The sequence below is a fragment of the Sander lucioperca genome, chromosome 13, assembly GCF_008315115.2.
Source record: "Sander lucioperca isolate FBNREF2018 chromosome 13, SLUC_FBN_1.2, whole genome shotgun sequence".
NCBI lineage: Eukaryota > Metazoa > Chordata > Actinopteri > Perciformes > Percidae > Sander > Sander lucioperca.
The window spans coordinates 421,802-442,223 of record NC_050185.1 but is presented as its reverse complement, the minus strand read 5'-3'; the positions used below and the strand labels follow the sequence as shown (position 1 = coordinate 442,223).

Here is a 20,422-nt window from a genome sequence, read left to right as displayed (position 1 = left end):
CAGCTAAGGTTATTTCAGCCCGCTGCTCAGCTAAGTGCACTACCCGGGCTGGGCGTGCACTGGCTAGCGGCTCCATGTTTGACTGCCAATGCTAGTGAAGCTGTCTCAACCTACTGTGGCGGCATCACTGTGAAAAAAATTGCGCCTCTTCGACCCCTTTGGTGAGTAATTATATTTGTGGTGGCCCGCCACATTATCAACATTGACTGCCACAGATTGATTTTCAATTTTTGTTTTAGTATTAAAAATGAGTAAAATCTAATTCTATTGTAGAACTGTGCGCAGCATATTGATTCGCTCATCCCCCCCTCTTTCGCAAACACATTGACAGATCCGTCTGTGAGTTAGTTTGTGTATTGTAAGTTATTAGCAAGCATGTAGGAGCCTAGCTAGTAAGGATAGATGTAAGTTAACGTTAGAATACAGCTGGATTGACGAGGTTAGCACACTGTAGATAGCAGCTAGCGCGCACATGCATGCACTCCCCTCTCTCTGCATTAATTGACCAGAGGTGACGTGTGTGTGTGTGTGTGTGTGTGTGTGTGTGTGTGTGTGTGTGTGTGTGTGTGTGTGTGTGTGTGTGTGTGTGTGTGTGTGTGTGTATTAAACACTAAGGTGAAGAAATAGAAGAGAGAAGTAGAATTAAGCTTAAATTAGACTGTCATTTACATAATTATCTGAATTATCTGATCTCCTTTCAGCTTTTATCCCCCAGTTTTGAAACGCCTGCAAAAGAGTGTCTGGTCTAAGATTAAATGAACCACTGCAGTGGCCGTTCGGGGCGTGCACTCTCAGAAAGGGCTGATTGCTTGGCCCCTGAAAGTGCTGCTAGCAGTGTTCTCGAGAAACGCTCATCTGACTTCACACTCGACACTGCACTCCCTTGGGTCCTCAGCAATACACCTGCCGAGTGTGAAGTTGATAGGATGAATGCTTCTTGAGCTATGCGAAGGACAGTCATACATGCATACATACACAGACAGAGATTCCGTCCTTTATAGTTAAGATGATGATGGGCAAATTACACCAAATTTGACATGGTCACTCAGACATATCTACACATGTCCAACAAATGTGGTTGCAATAGCCCTAAGCGTTCAGGACAATCTTTAACAGCATTAAGCACACTTTGAGGGCCAGCTGTAGCAAAACTGTATGGAACATAAAAAATCCAAAAAAGTAACTTTTCCGGCTTGGTCAAGAGATGTCCTGTACCAAATCTGGTGATGATAGCTCAAAATTCGTAGGAGTAGTGAAAAAATGAAAGGACACAATTCAACATGGCAGAAAAATTGATCTAGACACGAATGGGCATGGCTAGTATGGATAGAATCGTCTGGACCCACAGAATCTAGGGAAAAAAAAAATTGTTTCTGAAACTTGCAGTTCAAAAGTCACAGGCCAAAACTATCTCACCAAATCAGACATGACATGTCCTTGGGTCACTATCAATACACCCGCCAACGGTTCTCCAGATATGCGAAGGACAAACATAGTTAGAGAAGTCCTGTGCCTCACCTGTTGGTGGAGCTGGGGGTGGAGAAGAGGTCAATGGCAGGAGCTGAGTTTATGGTCCCACCCATCGTGGAGTCAGGGGATGAGTCCGTGGTTGCTGCAGTAGGATTCTTTTGGAGCTCTTTCAGACGCTGCTCCTACAATAATTATGATAGCGTAAGCCACTTTCACACATCCACTGCAAACTGAAAATTATCCTAAGTTTGTTGTTGTTTCCTGAAGTGAAAGGATTTTGAAAATGGCAACACACAGAGAGCGGAAGGCGAGGGACATTCGGAGCGTGAGGTCAGGCAATCATCCTGGAAATAAACTTCCGTTGATACAAACTAGCCTAGTACGAACTCTGTGTAATCTCTGATTGTGCAGAGTATGTGAAAATTCACAGCAAGCGAGGCGGCGTGTTGATGATGTGCGCAAAATCAGAAGAAAACAGGAATCTGTGAAAAGGAATCTCCAGACCCAGATGTCTAATGACATAGTCCAAAGTTCATATGTAAAAATGGCTTTAGCAACACGGAGGCTAACCTGTATCCAACTACTCAGTATGATACTACTCAGAATATTTTCCAAATATTTTTAAGCATTTTGCATTTGGCAGTTCACAGTAGAGATAGTCAAGAAATATGGAAAGAGACCACTAAACACAGCCTACTACTTAAAATCTGTAATCACTTAGAGGGAGTTGTAATGGCATGACTTCATTAAACTTCAAGGTATAGCAAAATGCCCGCAGACCTGTCGGTACCAAGCTGAAAGAAATGTGGGAGAGTGAGGAAAATGTACTTTTAGTGTTTTTAGGAGAGTCTGCTCTTCCTCCAGGGCGGCCTGTTTTTCCCTCTCGTCCACTTTGGTGAAAGATATGCCGGTGTTGGCCAGGGAGGAGACTGCATTGGAGAGGGTGCTGGCCCTGAATCGAGGGACCGACACAGAAAACTGTGACAACCCAAGAATCATTTCATATACATTTTAGCTTCTTACTTCACCTCTCTGTGGTGTCAAAGTTGACTTATTTCTACTGTGTTCTAAATTGTGACATAAATGAATAGTTTAACTCTGAGAAAAGTACAGCTTACCATCTTCCATGCTGAAAAAAAACCCCTTCAAAATCAGTCCAATACTATCAAGTTGCTGAAGCAAACATGAGTCTCTGCTCTGAGCCTGGATGGCAGGGAGCCAGATCAAGTGAAGCAGACCTACCTGCTGGCTGCTGTTGAGTCTTTGACTTTTTTTCCTTCTAAAGAGGCCAAGTGCTGCTCCAGGGCATCAAGCAGGCTGCTGGGGGCCTAGTGTGAATGTCATTGACACACAATAAGTTTCAAAGACTGAGGAAGCCTAATACAAGATGCCATCTGAATAAAAAAACTAAAACTCTGAAGCATGCAGAGTTATTGCCAAGAGTCCACAAACAGAGATACTGTACTCCCAAATACAGAGAGAGAGAAAAGGTTCAGATACTTACACAGACTGTAAACTGAAAATGGAGAGATAGAAGGAAGGGAAAAATACAGAAAATAAAGGTGGCAACAGTCAAGATATTAAGAAAACTTTTTGGAGAAAGCTCTCCAATTCTGGATATTCTGCTACAGTTCTAACTAATACATAATGAACAGAACCTCCGAATAAGTGTGTTCATACATAATGTACCATTTCCGCAGGTCACTGGTCTAATAAGATGGACACACCTTTATTTGCTGTACGAGGTCAGGAGTGAGTGTGAGTTGGAAAGTGTTTGCTGCAATAGAAGGCACATGCATTGCCTGCCTAGCATGCACAGCAGTTATTTTTAAACGCGTTAGGCCAGAAGCTGCAGGGGTTAGCAGACTGTGAATGCTTCAAAACAAAAGTCTCCCGTTATGTTGATAAATAAAAAGTTTTTATTATGAAGTAGCAAATTAATGGCAATGTTGACTGAATGATGACTCGTATAAGCGAACATGAAACGGTAAAATAAAGCAGATAGAAAAACTAAACTTCAAAACCCCAGAGATGCAGTTAGACACTACAAAGCTGAACACACTGAGGCTTTTAAAAATGTCAGTGGCCATCCTTTTTTTCGGCACACAGACAAAGAGTGTAGGCAGCGCTTTTCATTCGTCATCACGCGCTTCTAACGTATGATTTATGTGAGAGTGAAATACAAACACATGACCAGCCTCCCTACAGAGATAGACCTTTTTGTTAAAGACTAAAATCCTTTTTGTTTAACATTAAACTTCCCTGAAATCGCTATCGCCAAACCCACCAGACTCCATTTCAATAAACAGCAATTTTTTCATCGTAAAACACACTTCATTCAAAGTAGACAGAAACTAAATAAAACTATCAAAAGGCGTCTTGGTTTGTCTTTCCACTTCACCACTCTGGTTTGGTTGAAATAAACCCTTAACTAGGTGCGGCTGTGGCTCAGGTGGTAAGAGCGGAAGGTTGGTGGTTTGATCCTTGGCCCAAGTGTCCTTGGGCAAGACACTGAACCCCCAATTGCAAAGTGCTTTGAGTAGTCGTTAAGACTAGAAAAGCGCTATATGAATAAATACATTCCATTTACATTTAACTTTCCCATTTACATGTGTAAATATGCTGGCTCTATACATGCTAAAAGTATTGTTTACTTGAATGGAGTCTGGTGAGTTTGGCGATTTTGTAGCTGTTTCTGATTAAACAAAAAGGATATACACTGATAGCTTGCAAATATGCCTCAAGATACTACGGTGTGTCAATATACTTAAAACCGAAAATTAAATGCTGCATGACAGTATATTCTTAAAAAGTACAACAGTTTATATTTTACTAAGTTAACCTGAGTTAATAAACAAACTAAAAATAAATAAAACTGTTTTTGGTACACTGACCTTTAAAATAACAATGGTAATATCTACAGTATTTAATACTAGCACATTAGATAGGGGACATGCAGCAGCTATATTTACTTCTTACTCAAATGAGACTAAGCCGATACTACTGCACATTGACTGTATTCTTTAAGTCAGCCAATGATGATCTGCCACTGTTTCATGGCAAATACATGCATGTCACATTGTATATTCTAGCAATATTTAAACATTATATAAATATTGTTATATGTAATATTAATTCCCCCATTAGGCCATTATCCTCTTGTTAGTTAAGCAAAGCCAGTATAGAGGTGAGGGGTGTAAAGTTAAGGCAGGTTATTTTAAGTAGTTGCAAATATCCCAAATGGTTATCTTTAGATTTTGTATCTCGGCTTACCTGCGACAGATCGGGGATGTCTCCTCGATCGATTCCGACTTGCTGCAGGAAAAGAACAAAGACCATCAGATTTAGGACAGGAAACCAATCGATATGACCCCAGGCCCCTTTGTAATCCCTCACTGGTCTGATCTGGGGTCCTAACTTACCTCTGCAACTTTGAGGAACTCTGAGATTCTAGTCATTCGTGTAAGGAATTTCTTGTAGATGTCAAGTCCTTCTTTGCACTGGACTTTTTTCATGTCAAAGTATTTCTCTGTTAACAGAACAAGAAAAAAGCTTGACAAAACTACAAACACTATAGTCACAATATATATATATATATATATATATATATATATATATATATAAAAAATCATAATCATTTCCCGTATTTCTGTTACTTGGACGTTTTTAGTTTATATTTTCAAAACTACATTTTATTTAATTGGTACAGTATCTCCATAGGGTGGGTGGGTGGGTGTGTGTGTCTATATATATATATATATATATATATATATATATATATATATATATATATATATATATACACACACACACATATACATCTATCTATCTATCTATCTATCTATCTATCTCTCTCTCTCTCTCTCTCAAGTTAATGATGTATGCTGGTAAATCCATCTTGGTACTCAGGACAAAGGAAAAAGAGACCAATAAAACCACTGTACATACTAATATGTTGTGAGGTCTGCAAAGTAAATATTAAAGTCCCATCGTATGATCATGAGCATTGGGGACTATTGTACAACTACAGTTTCTATAAACTACAAAGCCGTGGTAGAAGCTAAGCAGTGCATGCTCATCATGCTAAAACAGGAGAAAGGAAAGCTTGCTTTTAGGATCAGAAAAGAATTCATGAGGTATGCCGGGAAATAGTTTGCAACAGCCCCCTAAACTTTCTTAGGAATAAGTTTGTTAGAGGTCTGCAGTTCCAGGAAGCCATCAGGATATCAGTCCTTTGTTTTTGTTTTCATGAAAGACTCACATGAACTTTGTGGGACTGCTAGCGAACATTCTATAAGCACATTCTTGCTTTCAAAGCTCAATGCAAAGAATTAAATACTTGCAAGAACGTCTGCAGTAATTCATTTAGACTTTCGCCCCATGGCCACAGTCTCTCATCATCTGTAGTGATCCCTTCAAGCATACAGCACAGGACAGTAAGGAAAAGCCCACAGTCCAAATATTCAATTTGCAAGGGCACGCCAACCCAAATGCTTGTTTTTACCCAGGAGGTTGATAATGCCCTCATTATATGCTGCAAACAGTCGGATGGCATCTTTGAACAGAAGCATGAAGGCTGCGTTGATCACACCATTTGTCAGTTCATTGGCATTGACCTGGAAGAGAGGTGGAGCTGTTGAGCACAATCAGTTTAAAAATATAAGACACTCTATTAAAGGGTAACTTCGTTTTTTTCCAACCTATTTTCATAGTTTTTTGTGTCTAAGTGACTGATGGGAAAAACGATCTTTGACATTGGTCCAGTATTAAGCGAGACCACTGCAGTCGGCAGTCAGCGAAACAAGCTACAATGTAAGTTAATAGGGCAATTGTGCAGCTTCTATTGATGTTCACAAAAGTGCTCGTTTTGCCGCTGACAGGCTCAGAGTCTGACAACATTATGGAAAGGATTTCTAAGGAGGTTGACCTTTCTGTTAAAGAGTAAGATCCTTTTTTAAATATAAAAACATCCACGAAATTGCGTTTACTAAACCCACCAGACTCCATGTAAATAAACAGTAATTTTAGCATCGCAAAATACACTTCATTCAAACTCGACAGAAACAAAATAAAACTATAAAATGCCGTTTTGGGTCGTCTTTCCACTGTCCAACAATCACAACTCTAGTTTTGGTTGAAATAAACACATAATTTACCGATTTACATGTGAAAATATGTTTGCTCTTTACACGCTAAAAGTATTGTTTTTTTTTTGTAAATGGAGTCTGGTGGGTTTAGCGCTAGTGACCTATGAGCTGTTTCTGGTTAAACAGAAACGTTTCAAAGAGGTTTTAAAGGTCTATCTCTGTAGGGATCCTTTCCATAAAGTTGTCAGACACTTAGAATAATAATAATCTGAGCCTGTCAGCGGCAAAAACAGAACTTTTAGAGGCCCAAATTGACGATGCACATTTGACCCATAGGGTTACATTACAGCCTGGTCTGCGGCTGCCGGTTACAGCGTTCACGCTTAATACTCGACCAATTTCAAAGATTGATGTTCCTATCAGTCACTTACACACAAAAACAGGGAAACATTTTTGAAAAAACCTGAAATTACCCTTTATGCATTAAACATATACAGCTCAATATTCACTCACCATCCTTTGCCGATGAAGTTAATGCCTCTACCCAAAGCCCAACCACTAGCTGCTACCCCATATCTTTCTGCCCTTGTGGGAGTAACATCCATTTGACAAATGAAATGTAATTGTACATGTAAACCTACACAATCACATTAATATCTTTCATGGCAGGCATTATTATTAGGATTATGATTATTATTATATAACAATAATAAAAAACAAGTTGGCAACTCATTATTATTATGTATTTTGTTTTATTATTTGCTCAGTCTTCCCTCCCTCGTTGGTCTCTTCTTTACATATAAACGTGTGCCCTACATAACCACCCTTAGTAACAATGACTGGTTTGCATATTTATAATAACAATAATACAGTTGTTGTTTGGCTTTGTTCCGTCTCATTTCGTCTAAATTTCCGTTTCTGTCTATTCCTATGTTTTGTATGTCAACACCTCTGTTTTGTGTCCTGCCCTTTGCACCAATAAAAAATAAGAAATTTGTGGGAGGCGACCATTTTGAAAACCCACTAGGTCACAGAAAAAGTGTCAGCTAAAGATTTTTTTAGATTTTAGCCAACCCGTGCAGCCAATACCATCCTTGACTCCACCTTGTCTTTCAAAAAACAAGTGAAAAAAGTAATGCAAATAACTAAATACAATCTAGCCAATTGTAGGTATTTAAGAAGCTGCCTAACAAATTCAGCAGCAAAATTATATTTGGATTCAATGATTATCCCTCATCTACTATATTGTATGACAAGCTGGACGCAAGCAAAAGATACAACCCTTAAGCCTGTTCTCTCTGTGTATAAAAGGCCCTCAAAGTGTTAGACAGAAAACACAATACGCATCATCAATGTAACATTCTTAACAAATATGCCATCCTTAGTTGGGAAAATCTAATCAAATACAATGACACCTGCCTAATGTTTAAGATCCTGAATGGCAAAGCTCCTCCACCACTCAATACTTTTATTAAGCAAAAAAAATCTAACAATAGATCCACTAGGTCTGCTCTGAGAGGGGACTGTGTAAGCCCTTACAGGTCCAGCTCCTTTAGTCAATCGTGTTTTTCTGTTAGAGCCTCTAATAGGTGGAACACTACCAAATGAAACAAGAAACTGCACCACCTACCATAACTTCACACAAAGTCTCAAGGTCTGGCTCTTGGAAAGTCAGACTTTTTTACCATCTTATTCACCTGGGCTGTATTAACACCTCCCTCATGAGTGATGTAGCCTATTTCATCCTTTTATCACTGCTAGTTACTGCTTTGCGTGGTTGAACAGTGCAAGAAGATGGCTCAGGTCTGTGTTGCTGGCTGTGTTTTGATGCTTGCATGGCTTCTTATACTGAATGTGGATACTGCTGATGTGTAACTGTGCTAGTGTCTTGCTGCTTCCTGTAGCTCTGCGTGGCTTACTGAGAAAGCTTATGTGTTGCTCTAGCTGTCTGTACGGTGTCTTGTTGACTTCTGTCTGTATAGTTTAACCTGTACTAATGTCTTGCGGTTTCCTGTTGCTCTGGTCTAAAATCATCTGGCCAAAGGACTACAGTTGAAAATTAGCCGGCTGGCTAACACTGGCACATTTACAGAAATGTTAATTAAAGTGTGTTGTCCTTTATAAAATAAAGAAAAAGAAAAAACTCACATTGAAATCAAGTAACACATCCATCTGATTTTGGATGATAGGGATGGTCTTGAGGAGTTTCTCTGTGTTCACGGTTCTCATCACTCCATCAGCCCTGTGGAAAGAAAAGGAAAGAGAATGCTACACCACCGATGCAAATGGGCTAGTCTTGATTGTTGTATTTGAGGAGTTTGTGCTGTAAATGAACAAGTGATCTGATCTCCAAGTCATTGACTCAACACAAAAAGTGCTTGCTATATATGGTGCTAATGGTTTTAACATTCTCCAGTTATATACATGAAACGGTTACAATAGCTTAAACATTTTGCTGTGAACTACCAAATCTATCAAATGGAAGGCTTGCTATTAAAGAGTAGTCACCACCATTCTAGAATGTAAACATTAGTCACGTGTTCCAACGGACATTTAACTCAGGGCTAGTAGAAGTGCAGTGTGAATCATATAGCCCTGGTCATAGGTTAACCTGGGTTATCAGTGTGTGTGTGTGTGTAAAAGGAGGCTACAAATATGCAGTGTAAAAAGCCCTTATGCCCAGGCCCACCACAGAGCATGAAACAAATCCATCAAACCTAAGACAATTCGGTGAAAAGAAAACATCTGCTACACGGGAGTATTTTTGGCTTAAAAATGGTGATGTGAAGCAAAATATTTTCCGAATAATGGAGCTGCATAGGTAAAAAGCGGCATATATCTGATGAGCTTATGCAACTCAAAACTGTCACAATATATTTAGCAGGAAATGCAACTATTGCAAGGTTATCTTTCAGTGCTACCAGCCTTCATTCTAAAGGATGCCCTTCCCTGAGGTGTCAAGTTTCTGGAACAAGAACATTAACATCAAGCTCTGTGGCTCAGGTACAAGTCAACCCCACCACCCCAGTAAGTCACAGTGAAAGCTAAGAAGTGAAAAATCCTTACCCTCTTTTCACTTTAGTGAAGTCAAAAGCAACTTGTCTGTAGGACACAGCCTTCTCATTCAGGTAGCGGCTATACCTCCTTATGAACGTTGACATATCATAGCCTACATTACAAAGAAAAGAAGTAAGGGGATCATGATGCATGTCACGGCACAGATGAATATTGGCCGAATATTCAAAGGCGTATTGCTGCAGAATGTGTACAGTGTTAGTAATATAATTTTTGTAATTTGTAATATACCTTGTAGGCCACTTTTGTCCAAAAAATTGCTGAGGTTGAATAGTGTGTTCCTTGAAGCCAGATACTGTATAAATCTCTGCAAAAAAAAAAACATCATATGAGGAACTCTGTATTCTTGCAAAAGGGGAGTTTACCAAAAAAGATGCTTTTGAAACAGCTAACCGTTGTGCAATGAACAGCTTTACTTGTGGTAATGTAACATTTAGTGCACTACTATGAGATAACAATATCACACCCCATGCCAACACGCTGTATGTTGTCAACTTGTGAAATCTTTATCAGATAAGTTATTTAACAAAAATCCTTTATATTTCCATCCAAGCAAAAGGTGGAGAACAGTTAAGTGCTGACCTCATTGCCGTAGACCATCAGATGGTGTGTGGTGGTGAGGGACTTGAACACAACCACCCAGCTGGTGTTGGCGGTCCTCTCAAACAGTGTGTCAGCCAGCTGAGGGATGTTCACATTCATCTCATTTGTGCACTGAATCAAATCTGAGGGAGGAGAAAGAGAGAAAAGGAAAATGGGAGTTTTGAGGCAGTCAATGCACAGCACCTGAGAGGAAGCACACACATTTGCTGCTTATTGAAAGCAGAGATTTTATCCATGTAGTGTCCTCATTTTCTTTTATCTGTTTCCTTTCATAACACCATGCTAACAACGGTTGATAGATCTAGTGCAGTACCCATTTAAAAAACATCCCTTTTTGGAACGGGCCGAATGCTTTGCCTGTGGTATTGCTGCTTGCTGCTTGCAGCTTTGTGTGTTTGTGTGTGCTTCCGCTTCCTTTCTGTGTTGCCATTCTCAAAAATCCCTTTGATTTGGGAAACACTAACAAACTTCAAGCTAGCAAGCTACACACTGAAAATGTCAAGTTTTGAAGAAAATTTGTCTCATATTTACAAAATGCACCAAATTCGAAACACATGCATTACCAGACCGCCGCCAATATATATATATTCACGCACACAGAGTCCTGCCTGTGTTACTGCCTCTCCTTGCTGTGTGCCCATTCTTAACTGCACATCTTGAAGTGGATGATAAGCTATGAAGCCACAGTGTTTCCAATACATTGATATATTTGTGGTGGCCCACCAAAATATTACTATTGACTGTCACATATTGATTTTCTATTTATTTTTTACTATTTAAAATGGGTAAAATCTAATTTCACAGGAGAGCTGCATGCAGAGCATTGATACGCTCAGTCGCTCCTTGCCCTGCTCTCGCACAAACACATTGACAACAGACCAGTCTGTGAACAGCCTGTCCTCTCCGTGCACACTCTGAATCAAAACATGATTATGCGCAGGAGGAAGGATTGTTGTTAGCTATTCCCAAGAAGAAGAATCCATTTGAAGTTCACAAATGGTTAGTATCATGAACACCTCTGCATAAATGTGTCCCAAACTGATGCATTCAATTTGGCTCTGATACGTTAGTCTATCTATGTTCTTAACACAGCGTTGTCAATCTCAGAGAGCCAACTTTTTAAAATTAGAGCTGGGCGTCATGAATTAATTTGAATTTGGTTTAGGACGATGTTTAAAAATTAAAATGGATTTTCACTTTAACTTGGGTTCACTTAGCACGGAAACTCTTTTAGTGTCGGTGATGTGTCCATGTTTTTGTTTCGGTGCTCTGCACAGATCTGACTTTCTGTGTGAAAAAATCGGAGATTTAGTTTTTAGGCCATATCGCCCAGCCCTAATTCAATTAAGTTATTAGCAAGCATTTAAGGAGCCTAGCTAGTAAGGATAGCTATAAGTTAAACTATAGAACACAGCTGGGTGGTCAAGGTTGTCAGATACCACCACAAATACAGTAGCATTTAATTCTGTGGGAAACACCGTGGGCCTGTGCCCATATACTTTAGCAAATAAACAGAAACAAGAGACATTCTTCTGCAATGAGGCCAAACTCATGTGATGAATCAAATAAGTCCTGAGCAGTAAACCCTGACAGTTCCTGAATGATATTACCTGCTTTCTACAGTCCCAGAACAGATATTATCGAATTGGCATGACGTGCCAAAGGAATGTATTTATTTTATCGTCTTCCAGAAATCATGTAACATGAGAATGATCCCAGTTATACCATATCCATCCCTATCAGATGACCAAAAGAGGCTTGGCAGACCATGCAAATAAAGATGTATGTGAATTTAGGATTTGAAGGGAGATGAATGATCCTCTCCTCCCCTACCAATTCCTCCAGATGTGAAAATAAGAGCAACATTTACAAGTTACTCTAAATCCCCATTGCATGTTTCTAATTGTGTTTTATTGGCTGTGGTATTACTATAAATTTAAATTAAAAATCAAAAAGTTCAAGTTGAAGTAGGGCACTACAATGGACTAAAGATAATAGTAAGGTTTAAAAAAAAAAAAAAAGGGCACCTCAGTGGTGCACTGCTCTTTCACTTATACACTACTGGTCAAAAGTTTGGGGTCACTTAGAAATTTCCATTCCACTCCATTCCAGACAGAATACCAGCTGAGATCAGTTGCATTGTTTTTTTTTAACCAGGGCAGCAGTTTTCAGATTACATTATGTGTTTACATAATTGCAAAAGGGTTCTCCAATAATTTCTCAGTTAGCCTTTTAAAATGATATCAGATTAGTAAACAGAATGTGCCTTTGGAACGTTGGATGAATGGTTGCTGATAATGGGAAATGTAGATATTGCATTAAAGATCAGCCACCCACTCAGCTGTTATTCTGTCTATAATGGAGTGTAAATTTCTAAGTGACCCCAAACTTTTGACCGGTAGTGAGTGAGTGAGTGAGTGAGTATAGATAGATAGATAGATAGATAGATAGAGAGATAGAGAGAGAGAGAGAGACAGAGAGAGAGAACACTAGTTTGGTTTAGTTTATAATGTTGTGGACAGTCCCCCTTAATTAGCTGTACAGTAAAAGGAGCAGCTTTAGTCTCTACGACTAATTTCCAGCTGTAGTCCGTGGCCAGCTGACAACTGTCACTACTTAGGCAGAAATCTTTCCAAACGTCTCACTCTAAAGAGCCACATCCATGAAACAATAGAAATAGCTTGTTTAAGTTAATAGTTAACGTTAACTGTTGTGTATGAGGCGGCTGTGCTAGTACCCATTGAGGGCTGTTTAAATTGGTGGTCTATGAATCCTCCTCAGTGTTTGTTGAAAGCCACACAAAAGGCTTTTTGCTTTTTACATACACAATAGGCCACCCATGTGACAACAAAGGCCTTTTCAGCAGAACTGAAATGGCTGTGGGCAGTACAAACACACCAACAACTTTCTCCACTGGTTGTTCCTGAAGTTTGTTTTGTATGAAGACAAATCATAACAACCTGCAGCTCTTGCTCATCAGACAAACAAGTTATAGTAAAGTTAAAATATACCTGACACTGAACTGATTACGCACAGACAAACTGAAATGAGAGTGGCAAGAGGAAAAGTCTTCTCATGTACAGAGAAGTAGAAACTAAATTTCCCTATTTTCCTGTATCCAAGTCCCCTTATATTTTAAGAGTTCCAACTCACAAAAGCTGATTTTTGTTGATTTCTTACCATGGAGCCAAAATGAAAAATATTTAGTTAACTATTTATAATGGAATAAGTCAGTATGGATTGGACAATCACATTAACCAAATTATATGAAAAATATATAAATATAACTCAAAAGGCCTGGCAATCATACTTTATGAAGGCTAAGCTGTTACTTACAGTTTTCTGGGGCCTCATGTATAAACGCTACATACACACGAAAAGGTTACGTACGCTCGTTTTTAAGCACACGGTGCGATGTATAAAAATGTATGTGCCCTAAAAAATGTGCGGGTCCGGCTGCAAAGTTGGTATATCTGACTCTTGATTTTTTGGGAGTCATCTTTGCAAATTCAGAAATTATTCCAGACATCATATTTCTGACATCTTGCATGCAGATAGTTGCAGCCGAGTTGCTAGCCCTCACGTGGTCAAACTTTCAGTTTCTGTGCTGGTAACCCCCACAGACACAACAAACAGCGCTCCACCTAAAAATCTGAATTCTAATTAATGTTGATGTAATGAATGATGTGGGATTACTATTCCTTATTTCATGGGCTATTCAGGATTTATGGGGTAATGCATATATAATAAGAACATTTTAAAACAAGGGTCGAAGCATTCGGGTCAGCCCTAGTGTGCGTGTGTGTGTTTGAGAGAGGGAGAGAGCGAGTGAACGAGAAGGTGGACTATTGACACAATGTTTCTGTAAGTTATTAATAAGTTTTGGCAACTCAGAACGCTGTTTTGTCACTTTTTGACCGTCCTGTGGGTCGACTCGCACATCGTACTGCATGTAGGTCCGCCACGCCAGCTGTCCCTTTCACACAAACGTTGGTTCGGGGCTGTTACGGCTCTGTGACTACCTCCACTGCTTTCTATTGAGCACTGCCAGAGTTTAAACACTGCTGCTTTAATCTGAAACACAACAATTTGTAATACGTCAAACCAAGCCCAACAAGCTACTCATAACTTAAGTTCATCAGAAATCTGCAGTTTGAAGCTTGTGTGAATGACATATGACTCAAATATGCTCTGCTGAACAAGGTCTGAAAGAGTTATCTACCCAAAGGAAGAGCTCCACTTTGCAACATTGAGTGTGGTTAGAGAGAGCAGCGGCTTGTTTCTTCTACGGCTGTCTCTCATAATTGCCTCTGCTGCTAAATGTAACTGACTGGGTTGAGCTACCTTGTGGTATTCTGAGAATGTGTCAAACTAACTTCAACGTGAAATGGCCATTGTTTGGAACCCAGCAACTTCTCTAAAATGTATTCTTACTGAAACAGAAGTGAAATTGTTAAACGCCTACACAAAATACATTTTCTTTGAAGGCAGCTTTTCTAAAAAAAAATCATCATCCTTATGCAATTATTTCCAAAGACAACATTAACACAGCTCTTGACAAATACTGCATTTAAAGTCTTCTGTCAGCAAAAATTCCTGAGACACAGTGTGCCAGATAAGACAAAAAGAACATTATTTCCTGCTCTCTTTCATTTGTTGGCTAGGCCACTAAAAGCACACAATAAAAAGTAATCAAATGCACTGTAACAAGAAGCTTATAGAACCCACACACAACCTGTGGGCTGGAATGGCCTGCATACATTTTAGCTGGCCAGCTAAACCAGATTGTAAAACTCCTTTTTAAAAAGGTAAAATAGTTGCATAATGTTGCTTTAATGTGTTAAAAAAACAGCTACATTTTTGAGTTGGAGGTACGGTTGCACAATTTAAAAAAAAAAAACTGAAATTACAATTTTCTTTTTCTTTATGCTACAGGAATTTAATACGGAACATTTTGTACATTTTAAAGTTAAATGCATCAATCTGGTGTACTTTTAGAGCAAAAGATCTGTAAAGAACTGGGCGTTCTTGTAAACAATTGTTATACATATTATTATCCTGTGCACGTGAAAGGTGTAAACATTTGACTTATTCTTATCTTGTTTCATTTTTATTTACGACTCAATCACTTTTTTTCCTTTGTTTTTTTACTGTTGAGCTGTAACAACTGAATTGCATTAATTAATGATAAAGTTCTTATCTTATATGAATGCTGATGACTAGGGCTGTGCAATGAACCGGAATTTTAATCGCAATTACGACTTTGGCTCCTAATGATCACAGAAACAGAAAAATCAAGAAAAAAGTATTATTTAGCACATTACGTTTTGCAAGTAAACTCTTATATTGTCGTGTGTTGCGAATGAGGAAAAATGTTCCAACGAGAAAAGTATCAAGGGTAATTTCACAGTTCTGGATGTTTTACTGTTTTTTTTAAGTTCAATAAATTACTGGCATTGTTAGGTCTTTGTAAATTATAGAGTGTGGTCTATACCTACTCTATCTGTAAAGTGTCTTGAGATAACTCCAGTTATGATTTGTGATTTCATACAATAAAATTGAATTGAAATAAATGCAACATCGTGTTTAAAGATGGGTCGGGGGGGTTAGTGACATTACCATAGACTTCTGATTATGACGCAAAACAGTGGCCACATTAAACCAGCACTGTTGTAAAATGTCAACCAATGTCATTTACTTTGATCTTGATCTCGAGTGGTGAAGATGTTATACCTTCATTTGAAACTAAATAAATCTATATTGCCAGTAACTTCCATTAAATGCTTTAATAGTCAGATTTTATAGGTGGTGTTGAGTCTCAAGCATATCTGCTAAATGAGAAGCTTTATTAAACAGAGCCCACAACACATCAAACAAAGTTGGTTCACAAATGTTTGCTAGATACCAGCGACAAAGCTTTTCATGTTTAAGGCTGCAAATGCAAAATATATAAAGCACCAGAAAAGAAGACCATACAAGGACCCACTGACTTTTAATTAGTGATCTGTGATACAAAAAGCCACTTTATGACACAGAGATCAGCATTTAAATTAAGCTTTTACTTAGCAGGTTTGCGAAATGTGTGTACTTCCTTTCTGGATAACACCCAAACAATTCTCAACTAGATGCAGCTCAGTTTGGAAATGTTGTGGAATTTCAAGATAACATGATTATAACATGTTTGCATGATGACATGTTTACATGATTATAACAGTTAGGCATTCCAGTGGCCAAGTGTGATTGCTGGAATTATGTACAGTATGCTTGTAATCAGCAGCATAATTGCCAGGAAATACATCAAATGTATACCAGCCAATCTCACATTTGATCAGCTCTGCTCCCCTGCTCTGGAAAGGGGTTGGGTTATGTAATGACTTCCTGTTGGCTGTTTAGCCTTGGCAATCCAAGGCTTGCTTTAGGAACACTCTCAGCTTCAGGAAACGTATATCATTATGATTCAGTTACTCTGAACAGAATGTGGGCTGAAAGCACACATTGAGCCCTTAAAACTATACCCACACCAGTGCAAAATTCAGATGCTTCACGTCACGTAATATCACATAAAAAGATGTTCTCCAAAACAGGGTTTTTTATCTGTAAGCTTAGTTTTGCAGGGTTTTCCTTGTCATTATACAGCATAGATGCAGTGCCTACGCGATTTTGCGCACCGCCTAAGCGTATGAACCATAGACTGTATAAAATGGTATGAACGGTCTATGGAGAGCATATGGACGAGCCAACACACAGGACGGCCGTCCACTCGTCTTCAGCCCGTTAGTGAGTGTACATTAGAGAGAGAGAGAGGGAAAGAAAGAGAGAGAGTGAAGTGTGCGTGTTGAAAAGTATGGCGTTAGCAGTGACACTATAGCTGTGAACGTAGCAGTGTGTGTACAGTTTATCTGTAGGGAATAAATGCTACTACTCCTTAAAACCCAAGCCAAGTTCCCGTGTCTTGCTTGCTACCTGCTGGTTGAAGTGAAGGGGGATAGCATAGCAACCACTGAGCTAGCGACAACTTCAGCACGGGATCATAGTGCGTTCCATTTGTACTTGGAAGTCGGAATATCCGAGTTCAAAGTCTGAAACACGCCCCCTGAACTCAGATTTCCGAGTTGGAAAGTTAGACAACCTCACAGTACCCCAAGCTCAAAATCCAACATGGCTGCTCCGTGCATCAACAGTAGTGAAAGCTGTAGTAACATACAGTTTATTAGCACTTCTGTCTTATTTGTGTCTTATTAAATCATTCGTACATACAGTCCAGTCCATCTTCTATCTGTGGACATGTTGTTATGCTGTTTGTATGGACAAAAAAACAGCCTAATGTGTTGTTATCAACTGGTATTGTTAACAATTGCTAACTTGGCTAGAGCTAACCCCACAGTGAATTCACACTTGTTAAATGGAACGCAGTCAACTCGGGTGTGACGTAGGGCTGGGCGATATGGAGAAAATCCAATATCCCGACATTTTTGACCAAATACCTCGATATGGATACCGCAACATATTGTAGTGTTGACTATTGGTGCTTTCACAAAATATTTACACAATGAGATTTTTGATAAATAATCATCAGTAATGTGGATATAATGATTAAGTGGTTAAAGGCAAATAATAGAACAGTTACACCAGTCTGGTAAGTTCAGAAAATGACATCACTTTACTGTAATGCAGCCTTTAAAACCAGGAAAGGACAACACTTATATTGTCCAGCTCTAGTGTGACGTCATTCCCAGCTCCGGCTTCTGACTTCCGAAGTAAGGGCGCTGACACACAGAGCCGATTATCGGCCGTCTGACAGTCTGGCGAGGTCGGTGACTCGAGTCTGTTCGGTTTGTTCCGTGCCGTCGTCCGTCCGAGGAGCCGTCGGCCTTCATTTTGGCCGACCCGACATGTTCAGTTGGAGACAGGGCAGTCGGGACTCACCCGGAAATGGGGAGCGGATGAGCCTCTCAAAATCTGACTAAAATCTTTTAAACTGACCTTTGTTGATCTGAAATGAAGACAGATTCAGCAACTGCACGGCCTATTTCTCGCTTAAAATGTTTTCAGAAACACGTTTCAGTAAACTATTTCAGTACAATATGAGATTGTATTCTGAACAAGCCGCCATGACAGTCTGGCTGTGAATTTCCGGAGAAAAAAAACCCACGTGACACGTTCGTCCGATCAGCTGCCAGTTTTCATTTTCTGGGAAACAATACAGAGCAGCGCCGCCTGCTGCTATGGAGACGTATTAGTTTACGCTCAAGTCGGCGTCGCCTGTGTTTTGAGGCAGTTTTTTGGACCTCGGGGACCCGACTGATCAGTCCGACTGCCTTTTCTGTCGACGGTCAGCCATCTGGTTGGTGTGTAAGCACCTTAAATGGAACCAGAGACGGTTTAGAAGTGAGACGCCCCAACTCGAGGTAGTTTCCTGTATCTGTCATGTGGGCTCCGCCACTGCCACGCCTCTTTAGGAGACTAGCGACAGGTCCTGAGTGTATTGATTCCAATGGGAGAAGTGAATGTGAACACAGATTATGAGCGATCCTTTTGCCCCGTAGTCAGTAAGTAAATATTGGACTCATTTCTCACAAGCCACATACAGTATCTCCAGAACATTGACACTAAAATGGCATTTTTCAGACGGACATCATCAGGAGAAAATTAACTTAGTTTGAGACCTGTTTCTGTCTCAGGATTAAACTCTCGCGAGATTTGGCAACACAGAGAAGCTAACGTCAGCTAACGTTGGTGAACGCCCTAACAGAACATATTAATAAATTATTCAAATATAACTTTTTATTCATAGACATGACGTTCACTACACGTTCAAACGAGGCCACGCCCCTTTAGGGGTACTGTTTAGTGTGTACTGTTTCATACCGTTGGCGCTGCTTGAAATGTGCTCTTTTTAGTAAAGAGGATCTTTGATGGAACACACTATCAGTAACTTAAGGTGGGCTGACCTTTAAGGTGGACAAGCTATTCTCATTTTAGTGACAAGCTCCTACTCCATGTAATGCTTTAGGAATCTCTCCCTTGCTTTATATTTTGGGTGTTGATTTTTATATATTTTTTTCATATGTTGTCAAAAAACATTAATAAAAACAATCTTTTAAAAAAAAGAAATATCTCCCTTGCAGCAACCGATAAGCACGAAGCTTTGTGCAAAAACAATTGAGCGATGACGTCTCTGATATGCAAATGAGCTTACAACGTCATCTGCTCCTAAGCGCTCTAAAATCCCAGAGAAAATCCTGGGATTGCAAGCTCACTTTTACAATCTGTGCACCAAAAATACTCATCTACCTTCATTAAATGACATCTGGCTGCTTCAGTATAACCATACAGACCTCTACAAACAGACTGCTCGGTTATAACTCGACTCAGCCAGACATTTCTCCGTCCTCAGATGAGATGGATGGGATAGCCCACTTCTTCTCATAGTGTAATCCCGATACCACAGCGAATTTCAGCCTGCATGCACCTTTTTTCAGTTTAACATTGTTGAAACAGAGCAGCTAATAATAGTAGTGAGAGCAACTAGTTAGCAGACAGCCGATGGAGTCATAACTGCACCTTTCTCTCAGCTCCACACCTGCGCATGAGTGTGTGAGGAGAGAAACGCGACAGTAAATGACAGCATACTGAGCTGAAATGGACACACTGTGCACACTGCACATAACTGGGCTCTGATGGGCTACAGGAGCAGGCTACATGATAGCTAGCTTCAATTGTGCTATTGAATCTCACAGGCTTTTTTCAGATTCCAATATTAAGTAGTTTCAGAACAACAATATCAGACCACAGCCAGCCATGTAAACTTGCCTCACGGGCCATACAATTTAGTGGGCAAGAGTTAAATGGAGCTAATAGAGAAGCAGATGAAACCAAGGCTACAATCCAGCCATCAAACTCAAAAACAGGTGAGACATGAATGAGAGCTTTCAAAGCGCTGCAGTTTCATTCCATACAGATTTGCATGTAGGCCAGGGGTGTGGACTAGACTGTCAGAACATCTAGACTAGCACCTCACTCAATAACCTCATAGATTACAAAGTGGGTCTTTCATTTTTGATTAAAGGAATTTATTTTTAAGGAATATGTTATTCTACTGAATTGATAACAAAAAAGGAATATCAAAATTTCAAAATGAAAACCGAATACCTACCCAAAGAACGAGGTGCTGCAATCTGCTTTAA

At 39.6% G+C, this 20,422-nt stretch overlaps 1 protein-coding gene across 20 annotated transcripts in view; it reads right to left on the bottom strand.

Annotated features, from left to right (window-relative positions):
* The window catches only part of picalma (phosphatidylinositol binding clathrin assembly protein a), a 40,887-nt gene that overhangs the window by 14,801 nt on the left and 5,664 nt on the right, over positions 1-20,422 (bottom strand). For 13 of the 20 annotated variants that reach the window (XM_031310766.2, XM_031310767.2, XM_031310771.2 and 10 more), the window contains exons 3-13: positions 10,215-10,357; positions 9,864-9,939; positions 9,624-9,726; positions 8,706-8,799; positions 5,975-6,086; positions 4,893-4,999; positions 4,744-4,785; positions 2,975-2,986; positions 2,713-2,798; positions 2,299-2,422; positions 1,519-1,652 (exon numbers count right to left, since the gene is read on the bottom strand). In XM_031310766.2, the coding sequence (XP_031166626.1) occupies positions 1,519-1,652; positions 2,299-2,422; positions 2,713-2,798; positions 2,975-2,986; positions 4,744-4,785; positions 4,893-4,999; positions 5,975-6,086; positions 8,706-8,799; positions 9,624-9,726; positions 9,864-9,939; positions 10,215-10,357 (1,033 nt within the window). The remainder of the gene's footprint in view (positions 1-1,518; positions 1,653-2,298; positions 2,423-2,712; positions 2,799-2,974; positions 2,987-4,743; positions 4,786-4,892; positions 5,000-5,974; positions 6,087-8,705; positions 8,800-9,623; positions 9,727-9,863; positions 9,940-10,214; positions 10,358-20,422) is intronic. The other 7 variants (XM_031310769.2, XM_031310783.2, XM_031310772.2 and 4 more) reach the window with 1 other exon arrangement.